At 43.3% G+C, this 26,492-nt stretch overlaps 1 protein-coding gene across 5 annotated transcripts in view; it reads right to left on the bottom strand.

The window, feature by feature from the left end:
• The window catches only part of LOC110531672 (fragile X mental retardation syndrome-related protein 1), a 29,928-nt gene extending 15,451 nt beyond the window's left edge, over positions 1-14,477 (bottom strand). For 3 of the 5 annotated variants that reach the window (XM_036987511.1, XM_036987510.1, XM_036987507.1), the window contains exons 1-2: positions 13,781-14,477; positions 2,429-2,481 (exon numbers count right to left, since the gene is read on the bottom strand). In XM_036987511.1, coding sequence (XP_036843406.1) covers positions 2,429-2,481; positions 13,781-13,831 — 104 coding nt within the window. In that variant the 5' untranslated portion in view covers positions 13,832-14,477. Of the gene's footprint in view, positions 1-2,428; positions 2,482-2,809; positions 2,964-13,780 lie in introns of those variants that run through there. The other 2 variants (XM_036987509.1, XM_036987508.1) reach the window with 2 other exon arrangements.
• Positions 14,478-26,492: the final 12,015 nt, after the last annotated feature.

Raw genomic sequence — 26,492 nt, forward strand, 5'->3', positions numbered from 1 at the left:
GGAGTAATGTACAGTTGAAGACGGAAGTTTACATATACCTTAGTCAAGTACAGTTAAACTCAGTTTCACAATTCCTAACATTTAATCCTAGTAAAAAAAATAAGTCTCAGGTCAGTTGGGATCTCCACTTTATTTTAAAAATGTGAAATGTCAGAATAATAGAGAATTATTTATTTCAGCTTGTATTTCTTTCATCACATTCCCAGTGGGTCAGAAGTTTACATACACTCAAATAGTATTCGGTAGCATTGACTTAATTGTTCAACTGGGGTCAAAGGTTTCAGGAAGCCTTCCACAAGCTTCCCAAAATAAGTTGGGTGAATTTTGACGTATTCCTCCTGACAGAGCTGGTGTAACAGTCAGATTTGTAGGCCTCCTTGCTCCCAAGCGCCTTTTCAGTTCTGCCCACACATTTTCCAACTTTGGAACAATGCTTGGGGTCATTGTCCATTTGGAATACCTATTTGGGACCAAGCTTTAACTTCCTGACTGATGTCTTGAGATGTTGCTTCAATATATCCACATTTTCCTGCCTCATGATGCAATATATTTTGTGAAGTGCACTAGTCCCTCCTGCAGCAAAGCACCCCCAAAACATGATGCTGCCACCCCCGTGCTTCACAGTTGGGCTGGTGTTCTTCAGCTTGCAAACCTCCCCCTTTTTCCTCCAAACATAACGATGGTCATTATGGCCAAACAGTTCAAATTTGGTTTCATCAGACCAGAGGACATTTCTCCAAAAAAGTACAATCTTTGTCCCCATGTTCAGTTGCAAACCGTAGTCTGGCATTTTTATGGCGGTTTTGGAGCAGTGGCTTCTTCCTTGCTGAGCAGCATTTCAGGTTATGTCAATATAGGACTCGTTTTTCTGTGGATATAGATACTTTTGGTCGCAAATTAGTCTTCCTCCAGCATCTTCACAAGGTCCTTTGCTGTTCTGGGATTGATTTGCACTTTTCACACCAAAGTACGTTCATCTCTAGGAGACTGAACGCTTCTCCTTCCTGAGTGGTATGATGGCTGCGTGGTCCCATGGTGTTTATACTTGCGTACTATTGTTTGTACAGGTTAACATGGTACCATCAGGCATTTGGAAATTGCTCCCAAGGATGAACCAGACCCGTGGAGGTCTAGAATGTATTTTCTGAGGTCTTGGCTGATTTCTTTTGATTTTCCAATGATGTCAAGCAAAGGGGCATTCAGTTTGAAGGTAGGCCTTGAAATACATCCACAGGTACACCTCCAATTGACTCAAATGATGTCAATTAGCCTATCAGAAGCTTCTAAAGCCATGACATCATTTTCTGGATATTTCCAAGCTGTTTAAAGGCACAGTCAATTTAGTATAAGTAAACTTCTGACCCACTTGAATTGTGAATTATAAGCGAAATCTGTCCGTAAACAATTGTTGGAAAAATGACTTGTGTCGTGCACAAAGTAGATGTCCTAACCAACTTTCCAAAACTATAGTTTGTTAACAAGAAATTTGTGGAGTGATTGAAAAACGAGTTAATGACTCCAATCTAAGTGTATGCAAACTTCCGACTTCAACTGTATTTTTGCAATGGGAAAAGCCATAAACTTACTGGGTTGGGTGTAACTCAATTACATTTGGTAATGATCCTAAGATGGCACCTATAATCTACAGTAGATAAATTATCTACATATAGACTGTGTGTGTATAAAGGCAAAGTGAGAGAGACGATTAGAATCATCATCAGAAACGTCAGTGGATTACAGAACTAGTGTGTGTGCATTTATCTCAAACACTAAAAACGAGAGCTCGGCCTAATAACAGCTCAATGGACTGCAGCTTCGTTCACAAATTCACAGAAAGATACTTATGCTCACTAAGTGAGGGGGTTCATGATCATTTTAATATAGGCTAGCATTCACATAAAATAGGGTTGAACTGTACACAGGTTGAGGATATTGGTGAAAATATGAAGACATTCTTTTTAAAAAGTATCAAAGTGCCAAAGCAGGCACTCATAGAAAGCACAGGTTTCAAGCAGTCATGTAGTATCTCACAAACAGCTACTCCTCCACAAGGCGAGGGGGGGGGGGTGGGAACAGCAGAACCATCCCAAGAATGTCAGGGGCCACTGTCCAGTACGCCTGCCTGTATACCTCAGAGGACTATATTTAGGGACACCACAGACGGACAGAGTCAACTAGAGGAAGCGGAATGGGGGGGGGGGGGGGGGGGGGGGGGGGTAGGAGCTACTATAAATGGTTTTGTGGACAGCCGTGTCCCGAGCACAGGTGGTGCTGAAATGGGGATTTCAGGAAGAAAGTAAAACAAGGAGATCGATGACTCGAGCAGCGTGGGTAGACTGGTGTGTGTGTCTAACTAGAATAAACCTGTGACTCAGTAACTCACAAATAGAGGAGCTACTACACGTCACGAGTGTAAATAACAACTTACTTGTTTTCAAATACTATTGTGAGTGAGTCTTCATGGACATCTTTGATGAACCCCTGAAAAAGAGGAGAAAAGGTTGATGCATATGCATGTCAGAGGGTAAAAACAGGTCTCTAGGGCTGGCACGGTTATGGATGAAAAGTCCTGAAAATAAAATCAGTGGAACAAATGGCTGACTGAAGAGGGGGCGGCGGGGCATTCATGCAGTCGAGTCCTTTTCTACAGTAACATGGACTCAATGTGAGGAAACATTGTTGCGCCTTGCAAAAATGTAGAATGTTTATGCAAATGTTGACCGAAGTGGCTCACGCAATGGAGTGTTTGTCATGTTAGTCGAGTTGAATCAACAAATCACGGCACATTGAAGGTTACACATCCTTTTACCTCTTGTTTTGCTCCCATGCGTAAACTTGCAATGGTCGCCAGTCCACTCATTATAGTCTCTGACTTGAATGAGGACGCCCGTATTATACATTCGATTTGTATTGCAGGACATGCAGTCAGGAGCAGAGGAGAAAACGGGAGTAAAAATGTGTTGCTGTTCGAACGGTTACTACGGCGACCGCAGTAATTTGGCTAGCAGCTATCCACAATTCCATGACCGTCACAACCCTAGGTCCGACTGCACAAGCGTGCACGCAGATCAAAAGTGCACAACACGACCTTCCCCACTGGAGAAAGTTAAGTGATACTGGATCAACAGCCATTACAAGAGACTCCTCCTCCAAATCTGTCCCCCATCCATCAGTCAGCCCTCCACAGATCTGTCACACTGTGCCATTAACTCCCCGTAAGGGTGACAGTTGGGAGTAGTGGAGGGAGGTTGCCATGGTGCTCAGTGTTACACTGCCTTATATGGGGCCAAGAGGTCGCTGGCAGTGGCACTAGGGCCTGAGAGGGAGAGTGATTGTCAGAGCTTCACCTGCTGGAAAGGAAACCTAAGGTTTCGAGAGGCAGCGCAGGCGTTATACATACTCAAAGGCCTTACAAGTGATAGCATCAGATTCCCTTATACTACACAATCTAACAATAACTTCAGTTCCACTGCTGCCACTTTTAGGCAGAGAGAGACGGCCTCAGAGAGAGACGGCCAATGAGCCAGAGGGACGCCAGATTGTGTTGTGACAGTGCAATTCAAACTGCCACTGTCTGTGTTGCTGTCACTCAAACTGCAGGCTAGTGCCACAGAGACGAGCTAGCTAGTAGTTACCAGAGGGGGGGGAGAAGAAGAAAGTAAAACACTTTGGATAGCTGCCTTGTTTGATGAAAGGAGACGGGCATAGTATATTCCAATACATGGCTTACTGAAGTAGTTCTAATGAATGGTGTTCATTTTACTACCAGGTCAAAGGTCAGGCATGCCTTTTGGCATAAGTGCACAGAGGTTAGAGTGTCATTCCTGGTGGTACAGTGAGGTCACTCCTTCTCCGGCCATGTGCAGCACTAGGATAACTCCCCACATGCCCAAAGACGGACCACTCTGGCGTGGGGGTGCCAGGTCTACTCTACACAACCCTGGTATAGGACAACGTCTCTGTAAGCACCTGTGTAAGGAAGGTATTTTGTCTGTTTTAATATTGGACACAAGACCACAAATACCAGCAAATCTCCAAGTCACTTGAATATTGGAAAGTATTTTGATGCTTGGATGAAAAACGTACCCAAATGAAACTGCCTATTTCTCAGGCCCAGAATCTAGAATATGCACATAATTGTCAGATTAGGATAGAAAACTCTAAAGTTACCAAAACTGTCAAAATATTGTCTGAGTATAACATAACTGATATAGCTGTGCAGCAATGCTCCCCATCCAATCTGACAGAGCTTGAGAGGATCTGCAGAGAAGAATGGGAGAAACTCCCCAAATCCAAGTGTGCCATTGACAGAGCCGTCACAACATTCAGCCAGCATGATAGATGTTAACAAAGAGCAAGATCAACCAAAGACATTCCCATTCTTGCTCTTTTTCAACTAAATGGTTTATGTCACTATAGATCTGTCAGACCCATGTGGCAAAATCATTATAGCGGTCACTATTCTTGACCTGTGAAACCTAGTGTCTAGTCACCACAGCTGACCCCTCAGGCCGGGACGACATTCCCCCTGGTCCCCCAGATCACGCTTAACCAGTTATGCATTTTGGATGACATTTTTTTCCCGTTTTAAACAAGATATTTTGTCACGAAAAGATGCTCGACTATGCATATACTTGACAGCTTTGGAAAGAAAACACTGACGTTTCCAAAACTGCAAAGATATTATCTGTGAGTGCCACAGAACTGATGTTACAGGCAAAACCCAGATAAAAATCCAACCAGGAAGTGACACATTTTTTTAAACCGCCTCATGCCAATGACTCCTTATATGGCTGTGAATGAGCTTACGTTTTCCACGTATTCCCCAAGATGTCTACAGCATTGTGACATATTTTTAGGCATTTCCATTGAAGAATGGCTGTAAGGGACCATATATAGCACGTGGTCACATGGTGTCTCCCGCAGAAAATCTCACGTAAAATACTGGAGGTAGACATTTTTTAAATCGCTTCTTATGAGAAACCAATTGCCTCGATGGATATATTATTGAATATATATATGTTAAAAACACCTTGAGGATGGATCCTAAACAACATTGCCGTGTTTATCGATATTATGGAGCAACTTTTGAAAAAAGTTTGGCGTTATAGTTGTAGCATTTTACGGTCGATTTCTCAGCCAAGCATGATGAAGAAACGAGAGCTATTTCACCTACAAAAATAATATTTTGGGAAAAAAAGGAACATTTGCTATCTAACTGGGAGTCTCCTGAGTGAAAGCATCTGAAGTTCTTCAAAGGTAAATTTAATTTGGTTGCTTTTCTTATTTTCGTGAAAATGTTTCCTGCTGCCAGCAGAGCTAGCATAGCATTATGCCATGATAAACTTACACAAATGCTTGTCTAGCGTTGGCTGTAACGTATATTTTGAAAATCTGAGATGACAGTGTTGTTAACAAAAGGCTAAGCTTGTGTTTGAATATATTTATTTCATTTGCGATTTTCATGAATAGGAAAAGTTTCTAGGGGTATTTATGTCCGCTGCGTTATGCTAATGCATTTGAGGCTATGATTACACTCCCGGATACAGGATTGCTCGTCGCAAGAGGTTAAAGGGGAAACCTGCAGTTCACACAACTGACAAATTGAGGTATTTTGGATATAAAAATAATCTTTATGGAACAAAAGGAACATTTATTGTGTAACTGGGAGTCTGAGTGCAAACATCCGAAGATCAAAGGTAAGCGATTCACTTTACTACTTTTCTGACTTTCGTGACCAATCTACTTGGCTGCTAGCTGTTTGTAATGTTTTGTCTGCTGAGAGAGATGTACTTACATAAACGCTTGGTATGCTTTCGCCGAAAAGCTTTTTGGAAATCTGACACGCCAGGTGGATTAACAACTAGCTAAGCTGTGTTTTGCTATATTGCACTTGTGATTTCATAAATATTAAATATTTTTAGTAATTTAATTTGAATTTGGCGCTCTGCAATTCAGCGGATGTTGACGAAAATGATCCCGCTAACGGGATGGGTGAGTTAAGACACTAACAGCTTACAGATGGTAGGGAATTAAGGTCACAGTTATGAAAACATAAGACAAACGAGGTCGGATTTGCGTTTATCGTCTAAAGAACGAGCGTTAGACCGAGGCCTGTACTAGAGGTCGACCGATTATGATTTTTCAACGCAGATACCGATTATTGGAGGACCAAAAAAGCAGATACTGATTAAATCTGACAATTTTTTAATTATTTGTAATAATGACAATTACAACAATACTGAATGAACACTTATTTTAACTTAATATAATACATCAATAAAATCAATTTAGCCTCAAGTAAATAATGAAACATGTTCAATTTGGTTTAAATAATGCAAAAACAAAGTGTTGGAGAAGAAAGTAAAAGTGCAATATGTGCTATGTAAGAAAGCTAACGTTTCAGTTCCTTGCCCAGAACATGAGAACATATGAAAGCTGGTGGTTCCTTTTAACATGAGTCTTCAATATTCCCAGGTAAGAAGTTTTAGGTTGTAGTTATTATAGTACTATTTCTCTCTATACCATATGTATTTCATTAACCTTTGACTATTGGATGTTCTTATAGGCACTTTAGTATTGCCAGTGTAACAGTATAGCTTCCGTCCCTCTCCTCGCTCCTCCGTAGGCTCGAACCAGCAACACAACGACGACAGCCACCATCGAAGCAGCGTTACCCATGCAGAGCAAGGGGAACAACTACTAGAAGGCTCAGAGCGAGTGACGCTTGAAACGCTATTAACATGCGCTAATTAGCTAGCTATTTCACTTTGGTTACACCAGCCTCATCTCGGGAGTAGATAGGCTTGAAGTCATAAACAGCGCAATGCTTGACGCACAACGAAGAGCTGCTGACAAAACGCACAAAAGTGCTGTTTGAATGAATGTTTACGCGCCTGCTTCTGCCTACCACCGCTCAGTCAGATACTTAGATACGTGTATGCTCAGTCAGATTATATGCAACCCAGGACACGCTAGATAATATCTTGTAATATCAACCATGTGTAGTTAACAAGTGATTGGGATTGTTTTTATAAGGTAAGTTTAATGCTAGCTAGCAACTTACCTTGGCTTACTGCATTTGCGTAACAGGCAGTCTCCTTGTGGAGTGCAACGAGAGAGAGGCAGGTCGTTATTGCGTTGGACTAGTTAACTAAGCTTGCAAGATTGGATCCCCCGAACTGACAAGGTGAAAATATGTCTTTCTGCCCCTGAACAAGGCAGTTAACCCACCGTTCCTAGGGCGTCATTGAAAATAAGAATGTGTTCTTAACTGACTTGCCTAGTTAAATAAAGGTCAAAAAAATAACAGGCAAATCGGCGCACAAAAATAACGATTTCCGATTATGAAAACTTGAAATCGGCCCTAATTAATCGGCCATTCCGATTCATCGGTCGACCTCTAGCCTGTACTCTGGAGTGGGATCGATTTGGAGGTGGAGGGTCCATCATGGTCTGGGGTGGTGTGTAACAGCATCAGACTGAGCTTGATGTCATTGCAGGCAATCTCAACGCTGTGCGTTACAGGGAAGACATCCTCCTCCCTCACGTGGTACCCTTCCTGCAGGATCATCCTGACATGCCCCCTCCAGCATGACAATGCCATCAGCTATACTGTTTGTTCTGGGCGTGATGTCCTGCAAGACAGGAATGTCAGTGTTCTGCCATGGCCGAGCCTCACTAGCCACATGAAGCTAGCTGGCTACTTATAACGTTAGCTTTGGGCAACAGGGTTAGGTAGCTGGCTAGATATTAATTTTCATGAACTGAAGTTCAATTTCAATAGGTGAACAACAAGTGGCAACCTAGCCAACACTTACTCACACAGATTCCTAAAACATTGCTAAGAATAATGAAAATGACTGCAGTTTTTACTGGTCATTGTTTTCAGGCTGGTTGTATTGGTGCTAGCTAGGTACCAAGCTAAAGCAAGCTACCCCGGAAGTTGCGGTCAAACAAATCATGCTTTATTACCAACGCGGAATTGTAAACACATCGTTCGTGGCCAGTGTTTGCTGACTTTTGTACAGCTTTGACAGAGCTACTGTCTCTTTTTTGACACGCAAAGACCTAAACAGAATACCATAGTATGTATGTCATGAAGCTAATAGCAGTGACGCTATTACTGTGTAACTCCGGTAGGACATGATCGGAAAAATAGCGCACTTGGTAGTGTTAACTGGCGTCATTACGTCATATACCTACATTATTTAGGTATGCAAGTCAGCTTTGACATCGGTTTTGTACATCGGCCGACACAGATGTTGGCATTTTTAGCGAATATCGTCTGATACCGAGAGGTTCACCGATATTCTCAGAACAATAATAATAATAGACTGATGTGTTTCTGGACATTTTGAGCCTGTAATCGAAACCACAAATGCTGATGCGCCAGATACTCAGCTAGTCGAAAGGACAGTTCTATTGCTTCTTTTATCAGAACAGTTTTCAGCTGTGCTAACAATTGCAAAAAGGGTTTTCTAATGATCAATTAGCCTTTAAAAATGATGAACTTGGATTAGCTAAAACAACGTGCCACTGGAACACAGGAGTGATGGTTGCTGATAAATGAGCCTGTGTACGCCTATGTAGAAATTCCATTTAAAAAAGAATGCCATTTACAGCTACAATAGTCATTTACAACATTAATGTCTACACTGTATTTCTGATCAATTTGATGTTATTTTAAATGGACAAGTGTGTTTTTTTTAAGGGACATTTCCAAGTGACCCCAAACTTAACCATAGTGTATGTAATTTTTTTATTTAGCTAGACAAGTCATTAAAGGAATAAATTCTTATTTGCAGTGACGGCCTTGACAGATTTTGACCTTGTCAGCTGGGGGATTGAATCTAACAACCTTTCGGCTACTGGCCCAAAGCACTAACCACTAGGCTACCTGCCACCCCAATAAATACATTATTACATAACCAGTCAAAAGTTTGGACATGCCTGCTCATTCAAGGGTTACTCTTTAATTTTACTATTTTCTACATTGTAGAATAAGTGAAGACTTAACGACGAAATAACGCATATGGAATCAGGTAGTAAACAATCTAATTTTAAATCAAAAGATATTGATGTTTTATTATTCAAAGTAGCCACCCTTTGCCTTGATGACAGCTTTGTTTACTCTTGGCATTCTCTCAACCAGCTTCACGAGGAAAGCTTTTCCAACAGTCTTGAAGGAGTTCCCACGTATACTGAGCATTTTTTTGGCTGCTTTTCCTTCATGCTGCGGTTCAAATCATCTCAAACCATTTCAATTTGGTTGAGGTCGGGGGATTGGGGAGGCCAGGTCATCTGATGCAGCACTCCATCGCTCTCTCTGTAAAATAGCCCTTACTCAAACTGGAGGTGTTTTGGGTCATTATCCTGTTGAAAAACCAGATGGGATGCCGTATCACTGCAGAATGCTGTGGTAGCCATACTGGTTACGTGTGCCTTGAATTCGAAATAAATCACCTCGAGTCACCAGCAAAGCAGCCCCACACCATAACACAACCTCCTCCATGCTTCAGGGTGGGAACTACACGTGCGGAGAGCATCCGTCCATTTACCCTGCATCTCACAAAGACAAAGCAGTTGTAACCAAAAATCGCAAATTTGGACTCAGACCAAAAGGACAGATTTCCACCGGTCTAATGTCCATCACTCGTGTTTCTTAGCCCAAGCAAGTCTCTTCTTATTGGTGTCCTTTAGAAGTGGGTTTCTTTGCAGCAATTCAACCATGAACGCCTGATTTACGCAATCTCCTCTGAACAGTTGATTTTGAGATGTCTGTTACTTGAAATCTGAAGCATTTATTTGGGTTGCAATTTCTGAAGCTCGTAACTAATAAACGTATCCTCTGCAGCAGAGATAACTCTGGGTCTTCCATTCCTGTGGCAGTCCTCATGAGAGGCAGGTTCATTATAGCACTTGTTGGTTTTTGCGACTGCACTTTTATAAAACTTTCAAAGTTCTTGACATTTTACAGATTGGCTGACCTTCATGTCTTATCGTAACGATGGACTGTCATTTATCTTTGCTTATTTGAGCTGTTCTTGCCATTATATGGACTTGGTATTTTACCAAATAGGGCTATATTCTGTACTACTACCCCCTCAACTTGTCACAAGACAACTGATTGGCTCAAATGCATTAAGAAAATAAATTCCACAAACTTAACGAGGCACACCTGTTAATTGAAATGCATTCCAGGTGACTACCTCATGAAGCTGGTTGAGAGAATGCCATGAGTAAATAAAGCTGTCAAAGGCAACAGGTGGCTACTTTGAAGGTCAAATATATTTAACTTTTTGGGTTACTACATGATTCCAAATGTGTTATTTCATAGTTTTGATGTCTTAACTATTATTCTACAATGTAGAGAACAGTAAAAACAAAGAAAAACAATTGAATGAGTAGGGCTGTCCAAACTTTTGACTTCTTTAGATATACAATATCAGTCAAAGGTGCTGCTCTCACAGGTTTCCTAGATAAATTCAGGGATGTCGAAAACGCACTTGTGTGCTTGATATGAACAAGAGTGCGAGGAGATTAGTACAGTGCCTACAGAAAGTATTCATAGCCCTTGATTTAAAATCAACATGTGTTCTCGCCGAATTCAAAATGGATAAAAATTGACTCTCACTCATCTACACAAAATAACGCATAAGGACAAAGTGAGATTTTTTTTCTCACCACAATTGTTGGCCTCCCGGGTGGCGCAGTGGTTAAGGGCGCTGTACTGCATCGCCAGCTGTGCCACCAGAGACCCAGGCTCTGTCGAAACCGGCCGCAACCGGGAGGTCCGTGGAGCAACGCACAATTGGCCTAGCATCGTCCGGGTTAGGGAGGGTTTGGCTGGTAGGGAAATCCTTGTCTCATCACGCACCAGTGACTCCTGTGGCGGGCCGGGCACAGTGCGCGCTAACCAAGGTTGCCAGGTGCATGGTGTTTCCTCCGACACATTGGTGCGGCTGGCTTCCGGGTTGGATGCGCGCTGTTAAGAAGCAGTGCGGCTTGGTTGGGTTGTGTATCGGAGGATGCATGACTTTCAACCTTCGTCTATCCCGAGCCCGTACGGGAGTTGTAGCAATGAGACAAGATAGTAGCTACTAACAATTGGATACCACGAAATTGGAGAGAAAAAGGGGTAAAAAAAAAAAGTAAAAAATTAGAACACAAATCTTATTTACAACCGAGTCAATACTTTGAAGCAGTTTACAGTTGAGACTCTCTGGTTAAGTCCAAGAGCTTTCCACACCTGGATTGTGCAAATATTTGCCCATTGTTATTTATTTATATTTTTTTTATCATTCCTAGACAACCTTTTTCAGGTCTTTCATGTAGATTTAAGTCAAATCTAACTTGGCCACTCAGACATTCACTGTCTTCTTGCTAATCAACTTCAGTGTTGATTTGACCTTGTGTTTTAGGCTATTGTCCTGCTGAAAGGTGAATTAATCTCCCATTGTCTGATGGAAAGCAGACAAACAGGTTTCCCCAATAGGATTTTCCCTGTGCTTAGCTCCATTCCATTTTTTTATCCTGAAAAACTCCAGTCCTTAACTATTACAAGCATGCCCACAACATGATGCAGACAGCACTATGCTGGAAATTAGTGGTGATACTCAGTAATGTGTTGGATATGCCCCAAACATAACACTTTGTATTCAAGCGAAAAAGTAAATTGCTTTGCCACATTACTTTATTCTATACAGGCTTCCTTTTCACTCTGTCAATTAGGTTAGTATGTAGAGTACTAGAATGTTGTTGAACTATCCTCAGTGCTATCATATCACAGCCATTAAACTTCGTAACTGTTTTAAAGTCACCATTGGCCTCATGGTGAAATCCCGGCGTAACCCTCATTCCTCTCCGGCAACAGTTAGGAACGACGCCTGTATATTTGTAGTCACTGGATGTATTGATACACCATCCAAAGCGTAATGAACTTCACCATGCTCGAAGGTATATTCAATGTGGGTTTTTTTGTACCCATCTATCAATGGTGCCCTTCTTTGCAAGGCATTGGAAAAACTTCCAAGTCTTTGTGGTTGAATCTGTGTTTGATATTCACTACTCGACTTAGGGATCTTACAGATAATTGTATGTGTGGAGTACAGAGATGGGGTAATTCAAAAATCATGTTAAAACACTTAATGCACATAGAGAGTCCATGCAACTTATTATGTGACTTGTTATGCACATTTTCACTCCTGAACTTATTTAGGCTAGCATAACAAAGGGATTGAACACATTGACACTTCAGCTTTTCATTTGAATGAATAGGTAAACATTTTCAAAAACATAATTCCAGTCTGACATCACAGGGCAGGCCAGTTACCCCCCTCCCCCCAAAAAAAATCTAAATGTAATACATTTTAAATGAAGGCTGTAAGGCAACAAAATGTGAAACGGTGTGAATACTTTCTAAAGGCACTGTAAAGGTGAATGGATTGTATACGTTCAGGCGGTAGAGACAAAAGCACACAAAGTTAACAGAACAGGTGTGAGGGAGGAGGAGAATAAATATAGTCCAAACCAGGGGTATTAAACTCTTACCCTATGAGATCCTGAACCAGTTGGTTCTGTTCTACCTGATAATTAATTGCCCCCACCTGGTGTCCAAGGTCTAAATCCATCCCTAATTAGATGGAAACAATAAAAAAATGCAGTGGAACTGGCTTCGAGGTCCAGAGTTTGAGGGGTTTAAACCACAAGGGGAGAGCAGAGCTAGAGAAAAATCAGGACAGAGTGAATGAGAATTTGGACTGGAAGAGTGCTGAGATTAGGATCACCTGTTCCACCAACACCTGCTTCAGTTCTTCAGTTACTGTCAGGCAGGCTCAACTGAGCCATTCAACCATTAGCAAATCACTAGGGCCTATTCAACTGTCTGCCAGTACACAAACTGTCTGTTTAACTAAAAGAGCAGCAAGCATTTGCACAGGGACTTCTGCCTTACTGACGTTAAATGTAGTAATTTGACTCAACTTGAATCACTGAATAAAATAACTGACATCCTCATAATGAAAATGAATGCAATGACTCCCTTATGTTGAGTCACCTAATTTGGTTGTCACTGTAGTGTGATGTTTGGAAACAGCCATGATATGACTGACTTTCAATGTAAATAATTGGATTCACTGTACTAACGTAGGCTGACTCAGCCTCCTCGTTTGAACGAGAAATTGTTAGAAAAAAAAAACTTAGGGAACCATGTGAGAAAGTGGAAATAATTTGACAGCTTTATGGTAGGTACCTGCTTAGAAAGACGAATCAAATACATTACGTCAGTTAGGCTACTTACTTTGCTATGTCTCACCCGGGACAGTAAACAAACAGGTCGAGATCTCATAACATTTTAGATTGTCCATCCTTCCACCGCCCTTATTCTCGCTAGCAAATGTGAGTGATTAGCTAGCAACTCCTACCAAAGAAAGGAGTGCCCCGAGAAGATGGTTAGCTGACTAGCTCAAGACAGCCAACAAAGTGTAAAATTGACATTTGGAATTGACCAAAACCAGGCCACAACAAGCGTGCTCCACAATGGCCAACGGTGACCTGATGAACAAAAAAAAAATCTAGGAATAGCGATCTTAACATTTTTTGGGCCTACTCTCAATGAATGATGCTGCTAACCAAATCTGCCAGCTAGTTAGTTAACGTTACCAACGCTAGTTGGTATTTGCTAGCTAGTTAGAACAAAACTCTGTCGACATCAATATTTGCAATTGTTTACCAGTTATGCATCCTTAGCTAACGTTAATCACTGCACTATTTAATTTACCTTGTAGAAGGCCCCGTTCGAACCGCGAACCTCCACCGCCAGCCCGTCCATAGTCGTCGGTAGGTCCGCAAGACTGTGCTTCTCTGATTGAGCCGCTACGACTCCGTGCGGTTCCGGTACCACCCCCAGCTTTTCTGCCGCTGGCCCGTCGCCGCTCTCCGGCCGCTTGTGGATTTCCAGTGTTTCGGGAGGTGGAGGGAGAGGGGTGAAGGGATCGGGGAGTTGGGTGTTGATTATGGGATCAACGAATAGCTAACGTTAGCGTCTCCAGCGGTCAACTTCACGTTAGCTCACTACCTAGCTAACGTTAGCAAACTATCGACGATACCTTTGTTAGCTAGCGTGCAACGGCACTAGCAAGGTGCTGTCCTGCGTTGAGGGGGCCCGCGGCGGTCTAGTTGCAATGTGCTTCAAAGCTAATGATGCTATGTGAAAGGAAGATGTTAGCAAGCAGCTAGCTATCACCGACACCTTGATTCCGTCACTTGCGGGATGCCAAAACAGGCGTATACATGCAGCAGTCGGAGAAGTTACTGTATTAAGTCATCGCTGGGATTCCTTTTGTTGTTTTTTAAGTATATTTTAGCAAAAAAAAGTATCCTCCCGAACTAAGCGTTTGTGGTGCACTATCGCCCGACAACTCCTAATACTCCAACCACCCGTCCCTCAAACGCACGCCGACAGAGTACATCAGTGAGGTACTGAATGATCTCGATAAGCCCACCCCGCATTCTTGAAAGATACACCCAAAATAGCATACTGACTTATCATTGGTCAACATGACCGCAAATCAAATATAGATATTTTTCATTGGTTCAACAGTTAGAGGCCGGTCTGTGTTTCATCCAATAATTGAGCCAAATATCTATTTTAGGCATCTCTATTGGCGATACTGCCTGTCAGTTATGTTACCCAAATTACTGGCTCAAATGGCAAGCTAATTTTGTGGACCTCTACATTCCCATCCTAATTGTGATTTAATTGAGTCCAGGGGTAGTCTATGAAAATTATCAAATCACGTTTATAAATGTGCAGACCACATTCATATTCATATGAAATAAATATTTGTGGAAGAAAAACAATGTACACTTTGCATGTTTTTTTTTTTAGATCCATTAGTAGGCTATATAGAAATGTGAAAATGCAGGTATTCACATTTGCAAGTGAAGTGACATAATTTCAGAAAAACGGCCTCAATGTCCAGTCCTAGTTAAGAGGTATTTTTTATACAATGACGGCTTACCCCTGCCAAACCTGTAAAAGAGAGCTTGTAACAGCTGACTGAGCCTTCTACCAATCAGTGCCCAGTCAGTTGTTACATTATGCAAGAACCAAAGTTACAAAACCCCATCTGAGGGACCATGAATGACTATTATGGACCAGGGCACCTATTCAAAAAGTGTCTCAAAGTGGTAGTGCTGATCTGATTAATTTAAAGGGGTTAATCAGCAATTGCTACATCCATCTTTGGACTTTGAAATGAATGCTATAACGTTATACCAATTGAATCTTGAAGAATATCACTTATTAACGCAGCAGGAGCTTAGTTCAACTGTCACACTCCATCAGAACACAAAATATAAGCATGCCATTGTTTGTAATCAATCCAATTGTAAAAAAAACATTGTATAGTTTTAAAACACGGTTAAAACTTCTGTCCTTGCATCCATAGCTCTTTCTATGAATTTGAGAGTAGTTACATTTCTCTAGTGCTATCCCTCAGCTTTTTACCAAAAAGAGCGGTCTGGTGGCCTCTTTGTTATTGTGTGAACTGCAGGTTTCCCCTTTAAGCGTGATCTGGGGGAACAGGGGGAATGTCATCCCGGCCTGAAGGGTCAGCTGTGGTGACTAGACACTAGGTTTCACAGGTCAAGAATAGTGACAGCTATAATGACTTTGCCACATGGGTCTGACAGATCTATGGTGAAATAAACCATTTAGTTGAAAAAGAGCAAGAATGGTGTAACGCCCGGGGTCTAGTGGAGGAAGAAGTCAGGCGCAGGAAGCAGGGGGCCCCACTGCGTTGGCGGTCAGCACTCCTCTTCTGCCGTCCACTGACTTGTTTGCGCAATTCCTGCCGGCCCTCCAGGTCTCCTTGGAGCGCTGCACCCACTCCTCTACCGCAGGAGCCTCGTCCGACTCGGATGCCAAGGTGCCAGGACCGGCTGGTAGCCCAACACACACTGAAACGGTGATAGGTTCGTCGGGGAGTGACAGAGTGAGTTTTGGGCCAAGGGACGTACCTAGACCACTCCCTGGGCCGGTCCTGGCAATACGACCGCAGAAACCTACCCACCTCCTGGTTCACTCTCTCCACCTGCCCACTACTCTCGGGGTGATAACCGGAGGTCAGGCTGACCGAGACCCCCAGACGCTCCATGAACGCCCTCCATACCCGGGACGTGAACTGGGGACCCCGATCAGAGACGATGTCCTCCGGCCCCCGTAGTGCCGGAAGACAGAGGGAAATAACGCCTTCGCAGTCTGTAGGGCTGTAGGGAGACCGGTCAACGGGAGGAGACGGCAGGACTTAGAAAACCGATCCACAACCACCAAAACCGTAGTGTTCTGAGACGGTGGGCGATCGGTCAGGAAATCCACTGATAAGTGAGATCATGGCTGTTGTGGAACGGGGAGGGGTTGTAACTTCCCTCTAGGAAGGTTCCTAGGAGCCTTACTCTGGGCGCACACCGAACAGGAAGAGACATAAACGCTAACGTCCCTAGCCAAGGTCGGCCACCAATACTTCCCCCGGAGGACACGCACTGTCCTCGTCACCCCAGGATGACCCGAGGAGGGTAGGATGTGAGCCCACCAAATCAGTTGGTCCCGGACACCAAGCGGCACGTACTTAGGCCCAGCCGGACACTGAGGAGGCGCAGGCTCCGCCCGTAACGCTCGCTCAATGTCAGAGTCCACCTCCCATACCACTGGTGCCTTCAGCCTCGAGGCTGGAAGGATGGGAGTAGGCTCGGTGGACCGATCCTCCGTGTCATAGAGACGGGACAGAGCGTCAGCCTTTATGTTCAGGGAGCCTGGTCTATAAGACAGAGTGAACCTGAATCGGGTGAAGAACATGGCTACCTTGCCTGAAGCGGATTCAGTCTCCTAGCTGCCCGAATATACTTCAGATTCTGGTGGTCGGTCCAGATGAGATAGGGGTGGTTAGCCCCCTCAAGCCAGTGTCTCCACACCCTCAGGGCCTTGACCACAGCTAACAACTCCCGGTCCCCCACATCATAGTTACGCTCCGCCGGACTGAGCTTCCTTGAAAAGAAAGCGCAGGGGCGGAGTTTTGGTGGCATACCCGAGTGCTGTGATAGCACGGCACCCACCAGCCTCGGACGCGTCCACCTCCACTTTGAATGCTAGAGAGGGGTCCGGGTGCGCCAACACAGGTGCATCCATGAACAGCGCCTTCAACCTATTGAAGGCTCTGTCCGCCTCTACCGACCACCGCAAACGCCCTGGCCAAAACCCCGGATAAACCTCCGGTAGTAATTGGCAAACTCCAAAAACCGCTGCACCTCCTTCACCGTGGTAGGAATCGGCCAATTACGCACAGCCTTAATGCGGTCACACTCCATCACCACCCCCGAGGTGGAAATGCGATAACCCAGGAAGGAGACGGCTCATTTGGAGAACACAAACTTCTCAGCCTTGACGTATAGGTCATGCTCCAGCAGTCTACCAAGCACCTTGCGTACCAGAGACACATGCACGGCACAGGTGGCGGAATAGATCAGAATATCATCGATATAGACAACCACGCCCGTGCTCCGTGAAATGATTCCACCGCTGTAGCGATGAGAGGTAGTGGGTAACTAAACCCCACTGTGGCATTTAGACCTCTATAATCAATGCACAGACGCAGACCTCCCTCCTTTTTCTTCACAAAAAAGAAACTTGAGGAGACAGGTGAGACGGAGAGCCGAATGTACCCCTGCCCCAGAGATTCCGTGACATATGTCTCCATAGCCAACATCTGCTCCTGGGACAATGGGTACACGTGACTCTTGGAAAGCGCAGCGTTTACCTGTCGATGAGGTGGTAATTTAGTGGCTCTCTTCTTACTGAAAGCGATTGCCAAATCGGTATATTCGGGGGGGATGCACACCGTGGAACCCTGGTCTGGACTCTCCACCAACGTGGCACCGATGGAAACTCCCAGACACCTTCCAGAACACTCCTCTGACCACCCCTGGAGAACCCCCTGTCTCCACGAAATCTTAGGATTGTGACTAGCCAGCCAGGGAATCCCGAGCACCACTGGAAATGCAGACGAATCGATAATGAAGAGACTAATTCGCTCCCTATGATTCCCCTGCGTCACCATGTCCAGTGATTCCGTGGCCTCTCTGACCCTAATGGCTGGCTATCTAGGAAGTGCACGGGGAAGGGAGAATCTATCGGCATGAGCGAACACCCAGCTTAATGACGAGTCCGCTATCCATAAAGTTCCCAGCTGCACCTGAATCGACTAGCGCCTTATGCTGGGAAGAGGGGGGGAAATCAAGAAACAAAATCAAGACAAACATGTGACCAACAGGGGGTTCTGGGTGAGTTTGGTGCTGACTCACCTGGCGTGACCGAGAAGCGTTCTGCCTGCCCTCTCGACTCCCAGACGGCCCCCCCTGCACCGATCGGCCGTGTGCCTCTTCCTCCGGTACCCCTCGGCATGGCCCCCCCTAACTCCATAGAGCGGGGGCGCTGGGTGGTGGAACGAAAAGGACCCTCTCCGAACGCCTGCGGGCAGCCAGCAGATTGTCCAGCCGGATAGATATGTGGATGAGTTCATCAAGGGAGAGAGCGGTGTCCCGACACGCTAGCTCCCTGCGGACGTCCTCCCGGAGACTACACCGGTAGTGGTCTATCAGGGCCCTGTCGTTCCACCCAGCCCTAGCGGCCAAGATCCGGAACTCCAACGCGCAATCCTGTGCGCTCCTCTTCTCCTGCCTAAGGTGGAACAGTCGCACACCCGCCACTCGGCCCTCTGGAGGGTGATCAAACACGGCACGAAAGCGATGGGTGAATTCCGGGTAGTGCTCCTTCGCCGAGTCTGGGCCATTCCAGACCGCGTTTGCCCACTCCAGAGCATGACCCGTCAGGCAGGAGACAAGGACACTCACTCTCTCCGCTCCCGAGGGAGTGGGCCTCACGGTCGCCAGGTACAGTTCCAGTTGGAGCAAGAACCCCTGACACCCCGCCGCTCCTCCATCATAGTCCCTCGGGAGTGCAAGACGGAGAGCACTGGAGCCGGAGGGGGAGGGAGGAGAAGGGAGATCCAGAGCTGGTATGGTGGAGGACAAGTTCCTCCATCGATGGGAGGGGGTTAGCAGCTGCTCCTGCTGACCCAATCTTTAAGGGTGCGAGATTCTGTAATGCCCGGGGTGTAGTGGAGGAAGAAATCAGGCGCAGAAAGCAGAGAGTTCAGGGTAGCGCTACTTTTAATGCACCACAACGGTGAAATGACGCCATCCCAAACAAATTTCCCAAACAAGAGGAACTTAAACAGTCCAGCAAAATACAAACACACGGACAACTGTGACCTACAGCCGTGTACACACGTACACTGAAAATAATCCAGCACAACCAGCAGGCGGGCCGGCTGGTAAATAAAGCCCAACCAATTAACCTAAACTAAACACAGATGCAACTAATAAACAGCAAAGGGGGAAAGGGGATCAGTGGCAGCTAGTAGGCCGGTGATGACGACCGCCGAGCGCCACCCGAACAGGAAGGGAAGCCACCTTCGGTAGGAGTCTTAACAAATGGGAATGTCATTGGTTGATCTTGCTCTTTGTTAACATCTATCATGCTGGCTGAATGTTGTGACGGCTCTGTCGATGGCACACTTGGATTTGGGGAGTTTCTCCCATTCTTCTCTGCAGATCCTCTCAAGCTCTGTCAGATTGGATGAGGAGCATTGCTGCACAGCTATTTTCAGGTCTCTCAAGAGATGTTTGATCAGGTTCAAGTCCAGGCTCTGGCTGGGCTACTCAAGGACATTCAGAGACTTGTCCCAAAGCCACTCCTGCATTGTCTTGCCTGTGTGCTTAGGGTCATTGTCCTGTTGAAAGGTGAACCTTCGCCCCAGTCAGAGGTCCTGAGTGCTCTAGAGCAGGTTTTCATCAAGGATTTCGCTGGACTTTGCCCTGTTAATCTTTGCCTCAATCCTGACAAGTCTCCCAGTCCATGCTGCTAAAAAACATGATGCTGCTAAAAAGCATGATGCTGCCACCACCATGCTTCACCGTAGGGATGGTGCCAGGTTTCCTCCAGATGTGACGCTTGGCATTCAGACCAAAGAGTTCAATCTTGGTTTCATCAGACCAGATCTTGTTTCTCATGCTCTGAGAATATTTAGGTGCCTTTTGGCAAACTCGAAACGAACTGTCATGTGCCTTTTACTGTGGAATGGCTTCCATCTGGCCACTCAACCATAAATGCCTGATTGGTGTAGTTCCTGCAGAGATGGTTGTCCTTCTGGAAGGTTCTCCCATCTCCACAGAGGAAATCTAGAGCAATGTCAGAGTTACCATCAGGTTCTTGGTCCCCTCCCCTCCCAAGACCCTTCTCCCCCGATTGCTCAGTTTGACCGGGCGGCCAGCTCTAGGAAGAGACTTGGTGGTTCCAAACATCTTCCATTTAAGAATGGAGGCCACTGTGTTCTTGGGGACCTTCAATGTTGCAGAAATGTTTCGGTACGCTTCCCCAGATGTGTCTAGACACACTCCTGTCTCAGAGCGCTACGGACAATTCCTTCGACCTCGTGGCTTGGTTTTTGCTCTGACATGCACTGTCAACTGTGGGACCTTATATAGACAGGTGTGTGCCGTTCCAAATCATGTCTAATCAATTTAATTTACCACAGGTGGATTCCAGTCAAGTTGTAGAAACATCTCAAGGATGATCAATGGAAACAGGATGCACCTAAGCTCAATTTCAAGTCTCATAGCAAAGGGCCTGAATATTTTTGTAAATATTATTTTTAATACAATTGCTAAAATTTCTAAAAACCTGGTTTCAATTTGTCATTATGGGGTATTGTGTGTAGATTGATAAGAAAACAATACATTGAATCAATTTTAGAATAATGTAACAAAATGTGGAAAAAGTCAAGGGGTTTGAATACTTTCCGAATGCACTGTATATATAAAACTCCCTGTCAACAAACAATACAACACATAATAGTCCTCTGGCTCATCAAAACTCTGCAATGAGATGAACAACTTATTTCCAAGTGTCTCATTTCATCCATCATACACACACGATGCCCAGAGGGCTGCAGGCAGACGTTTACCGAGATCCAGGTCACTCTATGAAGTATACAATGACAATGTCATGAGTGACAGTGACACACACACACACCACAGCTGTGACCAATGATATTATCTCCACACTCACATACATGACAAGCGCGCACACACAAACACAAACACACACACACCAATGATATTATATCCAAGGTGCCCAGTGGGCTGCAGGCAGGAGTTTAGGGAGATGACTCAGATCCAGGTCACTCTATGACAGTATAACAATGTCATGAGTGACATGCACGCACGCACGCACGCACGCACGCACACACACACACACACACACACACACACACACACACACACACACACACACACACAGGTTCCTCCCTCCACACAGACACATTTGGTTGCCAGAGAGAACCTCTCATTAGCTCTCATTAGCTGTGTGTCGACCCATCCATCCGTGTGTGAATTTGACTGTGTATCCAGTCTTGTTTTCTGCATCTCCACCCCTTCGAGACACGGAGTAGACCTGACCATCACCATCACCTTCAGAAGCAGGAAGACTTTGAGATGTTTTTTTGTGGTTCTTCGATGAGAAGTCATTCTTTTTTATGCTGTATGCTATTTTTATGTCATACCCGGAAACTGAAAATGAAAATGGTTATGTGGAACTGTTCAAGCAGTTAAGGCGCAACAAGTTCTAAACATTGTGTGGGTTAAAAGCACTTTCATTACCATTAATGCTTTTATATCACAATCAATACAGTGCATCCTGGAATTTGTACGTGAAATAAATCATGAATTGTGTGCTTGCTTTTTAAATAATAACTTTATATTCAGCTCTAGAGCAGATGATAAGTTATTAATAAGAGAATAAAAGCTGTCATTTCATATAATAATACATCTAAGTAACTGCCAAAGTTATCGTAGCAGAAAATGTTACTGACATGAATTTCATACAACAGTTACAACAGATCGGAACATGAACCATCGTTGACCCATTCTGTAAGTACCTAAACCCGTTCACCAATCAAAACACAATTGAACCACAACTTCAGTGTTTTGAGTGCTCTAAGAGCTCAGTTCCCTAGTCTCTTTAATCCCAGACTTAAAGCAACACATAAGCAACATCACTTGTGTGTGTTGCCACATTGCTCATGTGGGAGGCAACCCGTCTGCCTAGGGAGACTACCAGTAAACCTAGAGATGAATCGAAGGGGAAGAGATGTCCTTTCTTATTCTGTTTACTGTGAAAAGACCAGACCAGCCCCCTCTGATCCTAGCAGACATATAAAAACCAGCCTGCTACTAGAGTTTCAGATGGGACTTGTGATAGCAACCAATTAACACTGTGGTATAAGCTACTGACCTAGTCTCTCTGGCAGTAGTGAAATTAGATGCATTCTTTGTGACCTCAGAATTTGAAAGGCCAGTGGTGATGATGTTGAATCTGTTAACTTGTTTTTTATTTTATTATTATTTATTTTTTTAACCCCTCCAACACCCCCCCTCTTCGGAGGACAAATATCTTCGTTTTTTTGCTACATATGCATACATTTTACCTGTACATTTTACACACACATTTAACATATACATTTGACATACATGGTACTTTTATATATAACAACAATACATTGCCGAACAAACTCTTTAATCCCAACCCTCAGCCACTCTCAGCCCATCCCACCTGTCTCCATAGACCGCCCTTGTTTGGTTTCCATGTGCCATATGTTTTTCAATTGGGCTGTGATGTTTTACAAAATGTTTGAATCTTTGTAATCGTATATTATCAACAGATTGTGAGCTAAAGATGAAAACCTTTCCAACGAGTATTATTATATTATTTATTGACTGGCTATGGCTTTTCAGATCGCCCAACATTGCTATTTGTAAGGTTAATTTTAAGTGCACGTAGTGATTTTTTAACCATTTGTGAGGGATCAGCCGGATCAAGTGGTCCGACTGCGCCCTCTCCTGGAACAGCTCCGCAGTACAGCCACTACTGATGAGCTCACCTGAGGCCAATTGACTGATTATTGGTTGTGTTCTCTTATTAATTCTTGAGTGTAGGGAGCAGGATTTTCGTTTTTGGCAAAAAAACGTACCCATTTGAAACTGCCTATTTCTCAGGCCCAGAAACTAGAATATGCATATAATTGTCAGATTAGGATAGAAAACACTCTAAAGTTTCCAAAACTGTCAAAATATTGTCTGTGAGTATAAGAGCACTGATAATGCAGTCGAAAAACTGAGGAAAATCAAACCAGGAAGTGCTGTTTTTCCTAAAAGCTCTCTGTTCCATTGGATGCCTTGCCTCCATTTAAAGGGATATCAACCAGATTCCCTTTCCTATGGCTTCCTCAAGGTGTCAACAGGCTTTATACATAGATTCAGGCTTTTATTTAGAAAAATTGAGCGCGAACGATAACATCGCGTCAGTGGATAGCTGGGTGTTCGCAGAGTTTTGCTTGCGCAACAGAGTGGGGCAGCCCTCTCATATTGAAAAAGCGACAGTCCCGGTTGATATATTATCGATTATATATTTTAAAAACAACCTGAGGATTAATTATAAAAAATGTTTGACATGTTTCAGTGGACATTACGGATACTATTTGGAATTTTTGTCTGCGATGTCGTGACCGCTCGAGCCTGTGGATTTCTGAACATAACGCGCCATACCAATGGAGGTATTTTGGATATAAAAAATAATCTTTATAGAACAAAAGGAAAATTTATGATGTAACTGGGAGTCTCGTGAGTGCAAACATCCGAAGATCATCAAAGGTAAGCGTTTTAATCTATTGCTTTTCTGACTTTGGTGACCAATCTACTTGGCTGCTAGTGTTTGTAATATTTTGTCTACTGAGAGAGATGTTCTTACATAAACGCTTGTTATGCTTTCGCCGAAAAGCTGTCTTGAAATCTGACACACCAGGTGGATTAACAACAAGCTAAGATGTATTTTGCTATATTGCACTTGTGATTTCATGAAAATTAAATATTTTTAGTGAATTTGGCTCGCTGCAATTCAGCGGGTGTTTATGAAAATGATCCCGCTAAAGGGATTGGTGCATCAAGAAGTTTTTAAGGACCTGACTGAAGGGGCAGAAGGGAGAGAGTGATTATGAGCTGGAGACTATGTTTAATTCCAGGACAACAGGCTGCCCTGTTATAGGTTCCACTCAAGCTGTTGGAATGGCGTTGGGTAAAAACTGTTAGTTTATTTTTTATTTTTTTGTTTGGATAGACATTACCCTGGCCTTTTTTTGTACAATCCCTGAGATAGTTGAAAGAACAACTCCCAATACAGTTTCCTTATTTTTGTTGAAGTCACGTCTCTGAGTCTCATTTCGTGCTGTCCCGCCTAGGATTTCATCAGTGAATAGATACGGCCTTTCACACATTCCTGAACCTGTGACCAGAAACAAGCTTTATTGGGGAAATACCAGAATAAGTGATCTATTGATTCTGTCTCTTCGCAACAATATATACAGAGCTGAGATTGTTGTATGTCCCATATATACAGCATTCTGTTGGTGGCAATATTTTATATAATCATTTAAATTGAATTGAGTCAAGTGTAGTTTTTCTTTGTACCAGTTCATAAACCATGTGCCATGGAGTTGGTACATTAAAAATCTCCCCCAATTTAGTTTGCAACCTGCATGGCGCAGCTATCAACATTTTTGTCCTCAGATGAAACTGGTTTATTTTTCTATTTATGCCAGTTCCTTTCAGCCAATTTGTATCTTCAATATATGGCAGGCAAACAAGTTCCCTACCTTCTCCCTTTTCCACTTGCCTCCTCCATTTTTGTGGTAGTGCTGCAATCAGGTGGTTGTAAATTTGTATTGAGCAAATATTCCCATATATTTTCAATAACTGCATATGTGACATAACTACTCCATTTCTATTCATAATGTCATTAATAAATAAAACATGTAAACATTTATTTCCATAAAGAATGTTTTTTTTTATGAGTCAATATACACTTTTTAAAAAAATAAAGGGAACACTAAAATAACACATCCTAGATCTGAATGAATGAAATATTCTTATTAAATACTTTTTTCTTTACATAGTTGAATGTGCTGACAACAAAATCACACAAAAATTATCAATGGAAATCAAATGTATCAACCCATGGAGGTCTGGATTTGGAGTCAAACTCCAAATTAAAGTGGAAAACCACACTACAGGCTGATCCAACTTTGATGTAATGTCCTTAAAACAAGTCAAAATGAGGCTCAGTAGTGTGTGTGGCCTCCACGTGCCTGTATGACCTCCCTATAATGCCTGGGCATGCTCCTGATGAGGTAGCGGATGGTCTCCTGAGGGATCTCCTCCCAGACCTGGACTAAAGCATCCGCCAACTCCTGGACAGTCTGTGATGCAATACGTGGAGGCCACACACACTACTGAGCCTCATTTTGACTTGTTTTATTTCATTGATAGAAATAATTTCCTCACAAGACTTTTGGAAGTCTTCATCTATGAATTTTGCACAGTCTTTGACAGAGTCTAGAAAGGCAGATATGTCACTAGTAGGAAAGGCATTACTGGTATAACTTACAGGCAGCAAGTTAAAAGAGAACACATCTCCAGGGAATCATGGCATTATCAGTGAAATCTATAAATATTTTCAGGAGGATCTTATTGAATTTGTTTTTAAGGAGGCAATTTATTTAGGGGTCCTGCGTGTTTCTATGACATAAGGCCTAATTTCTGTAATAATCAAACAAAGATTCTATGATGTTAGAAAATTGGAGACCAATCACATTAATGAAAAATGATGGAAAGCTACTTGCATCCATCTTTCCAGAAAGACTTAAAAAAAGGTCTTGACCAAATCATTGACGATACACAGTCTGGTTTTATGAAGGGCAGACATATATGTAATAATATTCTACTAGTATTGGACTTGACAATGAGCACATTATGGAAGATGGCTTTATTTTATGTGTAGACATTTACAAGGCATTTGATACAGTTTAACATTTTCTTTTTGAGACTTCGATATGTTGGTTTTGGTCATTATTTTCAATGTGTAATTAAGACACTACAATAATATTAACAGCGCTGTTAAATTGTCCCATGGAACTTCACAAAGATTAGATGTGGAACGAAACAAGGATGCCCAATTTCCCCTTATTTTATTGGTCACACAAGTTATGGCACTTCATATAAATAAGGATTGTTTTAGGGGTATTCAGATACAGTTGCAAATGAGAACTTGTTCTCAACTAGCCTACCTGGTTAAATAAAGGTGAAATAAAATAAAAATAAAAGACAAAGAGAAAATGTTCACAATTGGCTGACGACACCATTTTTTTTTGAAAGATCATAATGAAGTCAAAGCTATTGAGTGTATTAATGCCTTCACACATGTATCATCTCTGAATATTAGGAAATGTGAATTATTTGCGTTGACTCAGTAACTCAGTATGTAA

Source organism: Oncorhynchus mykiss, chromosome 9 (assembly GCF_013265735.2).
Source record: "Oncorhynchus mykiss isolate Arlee chromosome 9, USDA_OmykA_1.1, whole genome shotgun sequence".
NCBI lineage: Eukaryota > Metazoa > Chordata > Actinopteri > Salmoniformes > Salmonidae > Oncorhynchus > Oncorhynchus mykiss.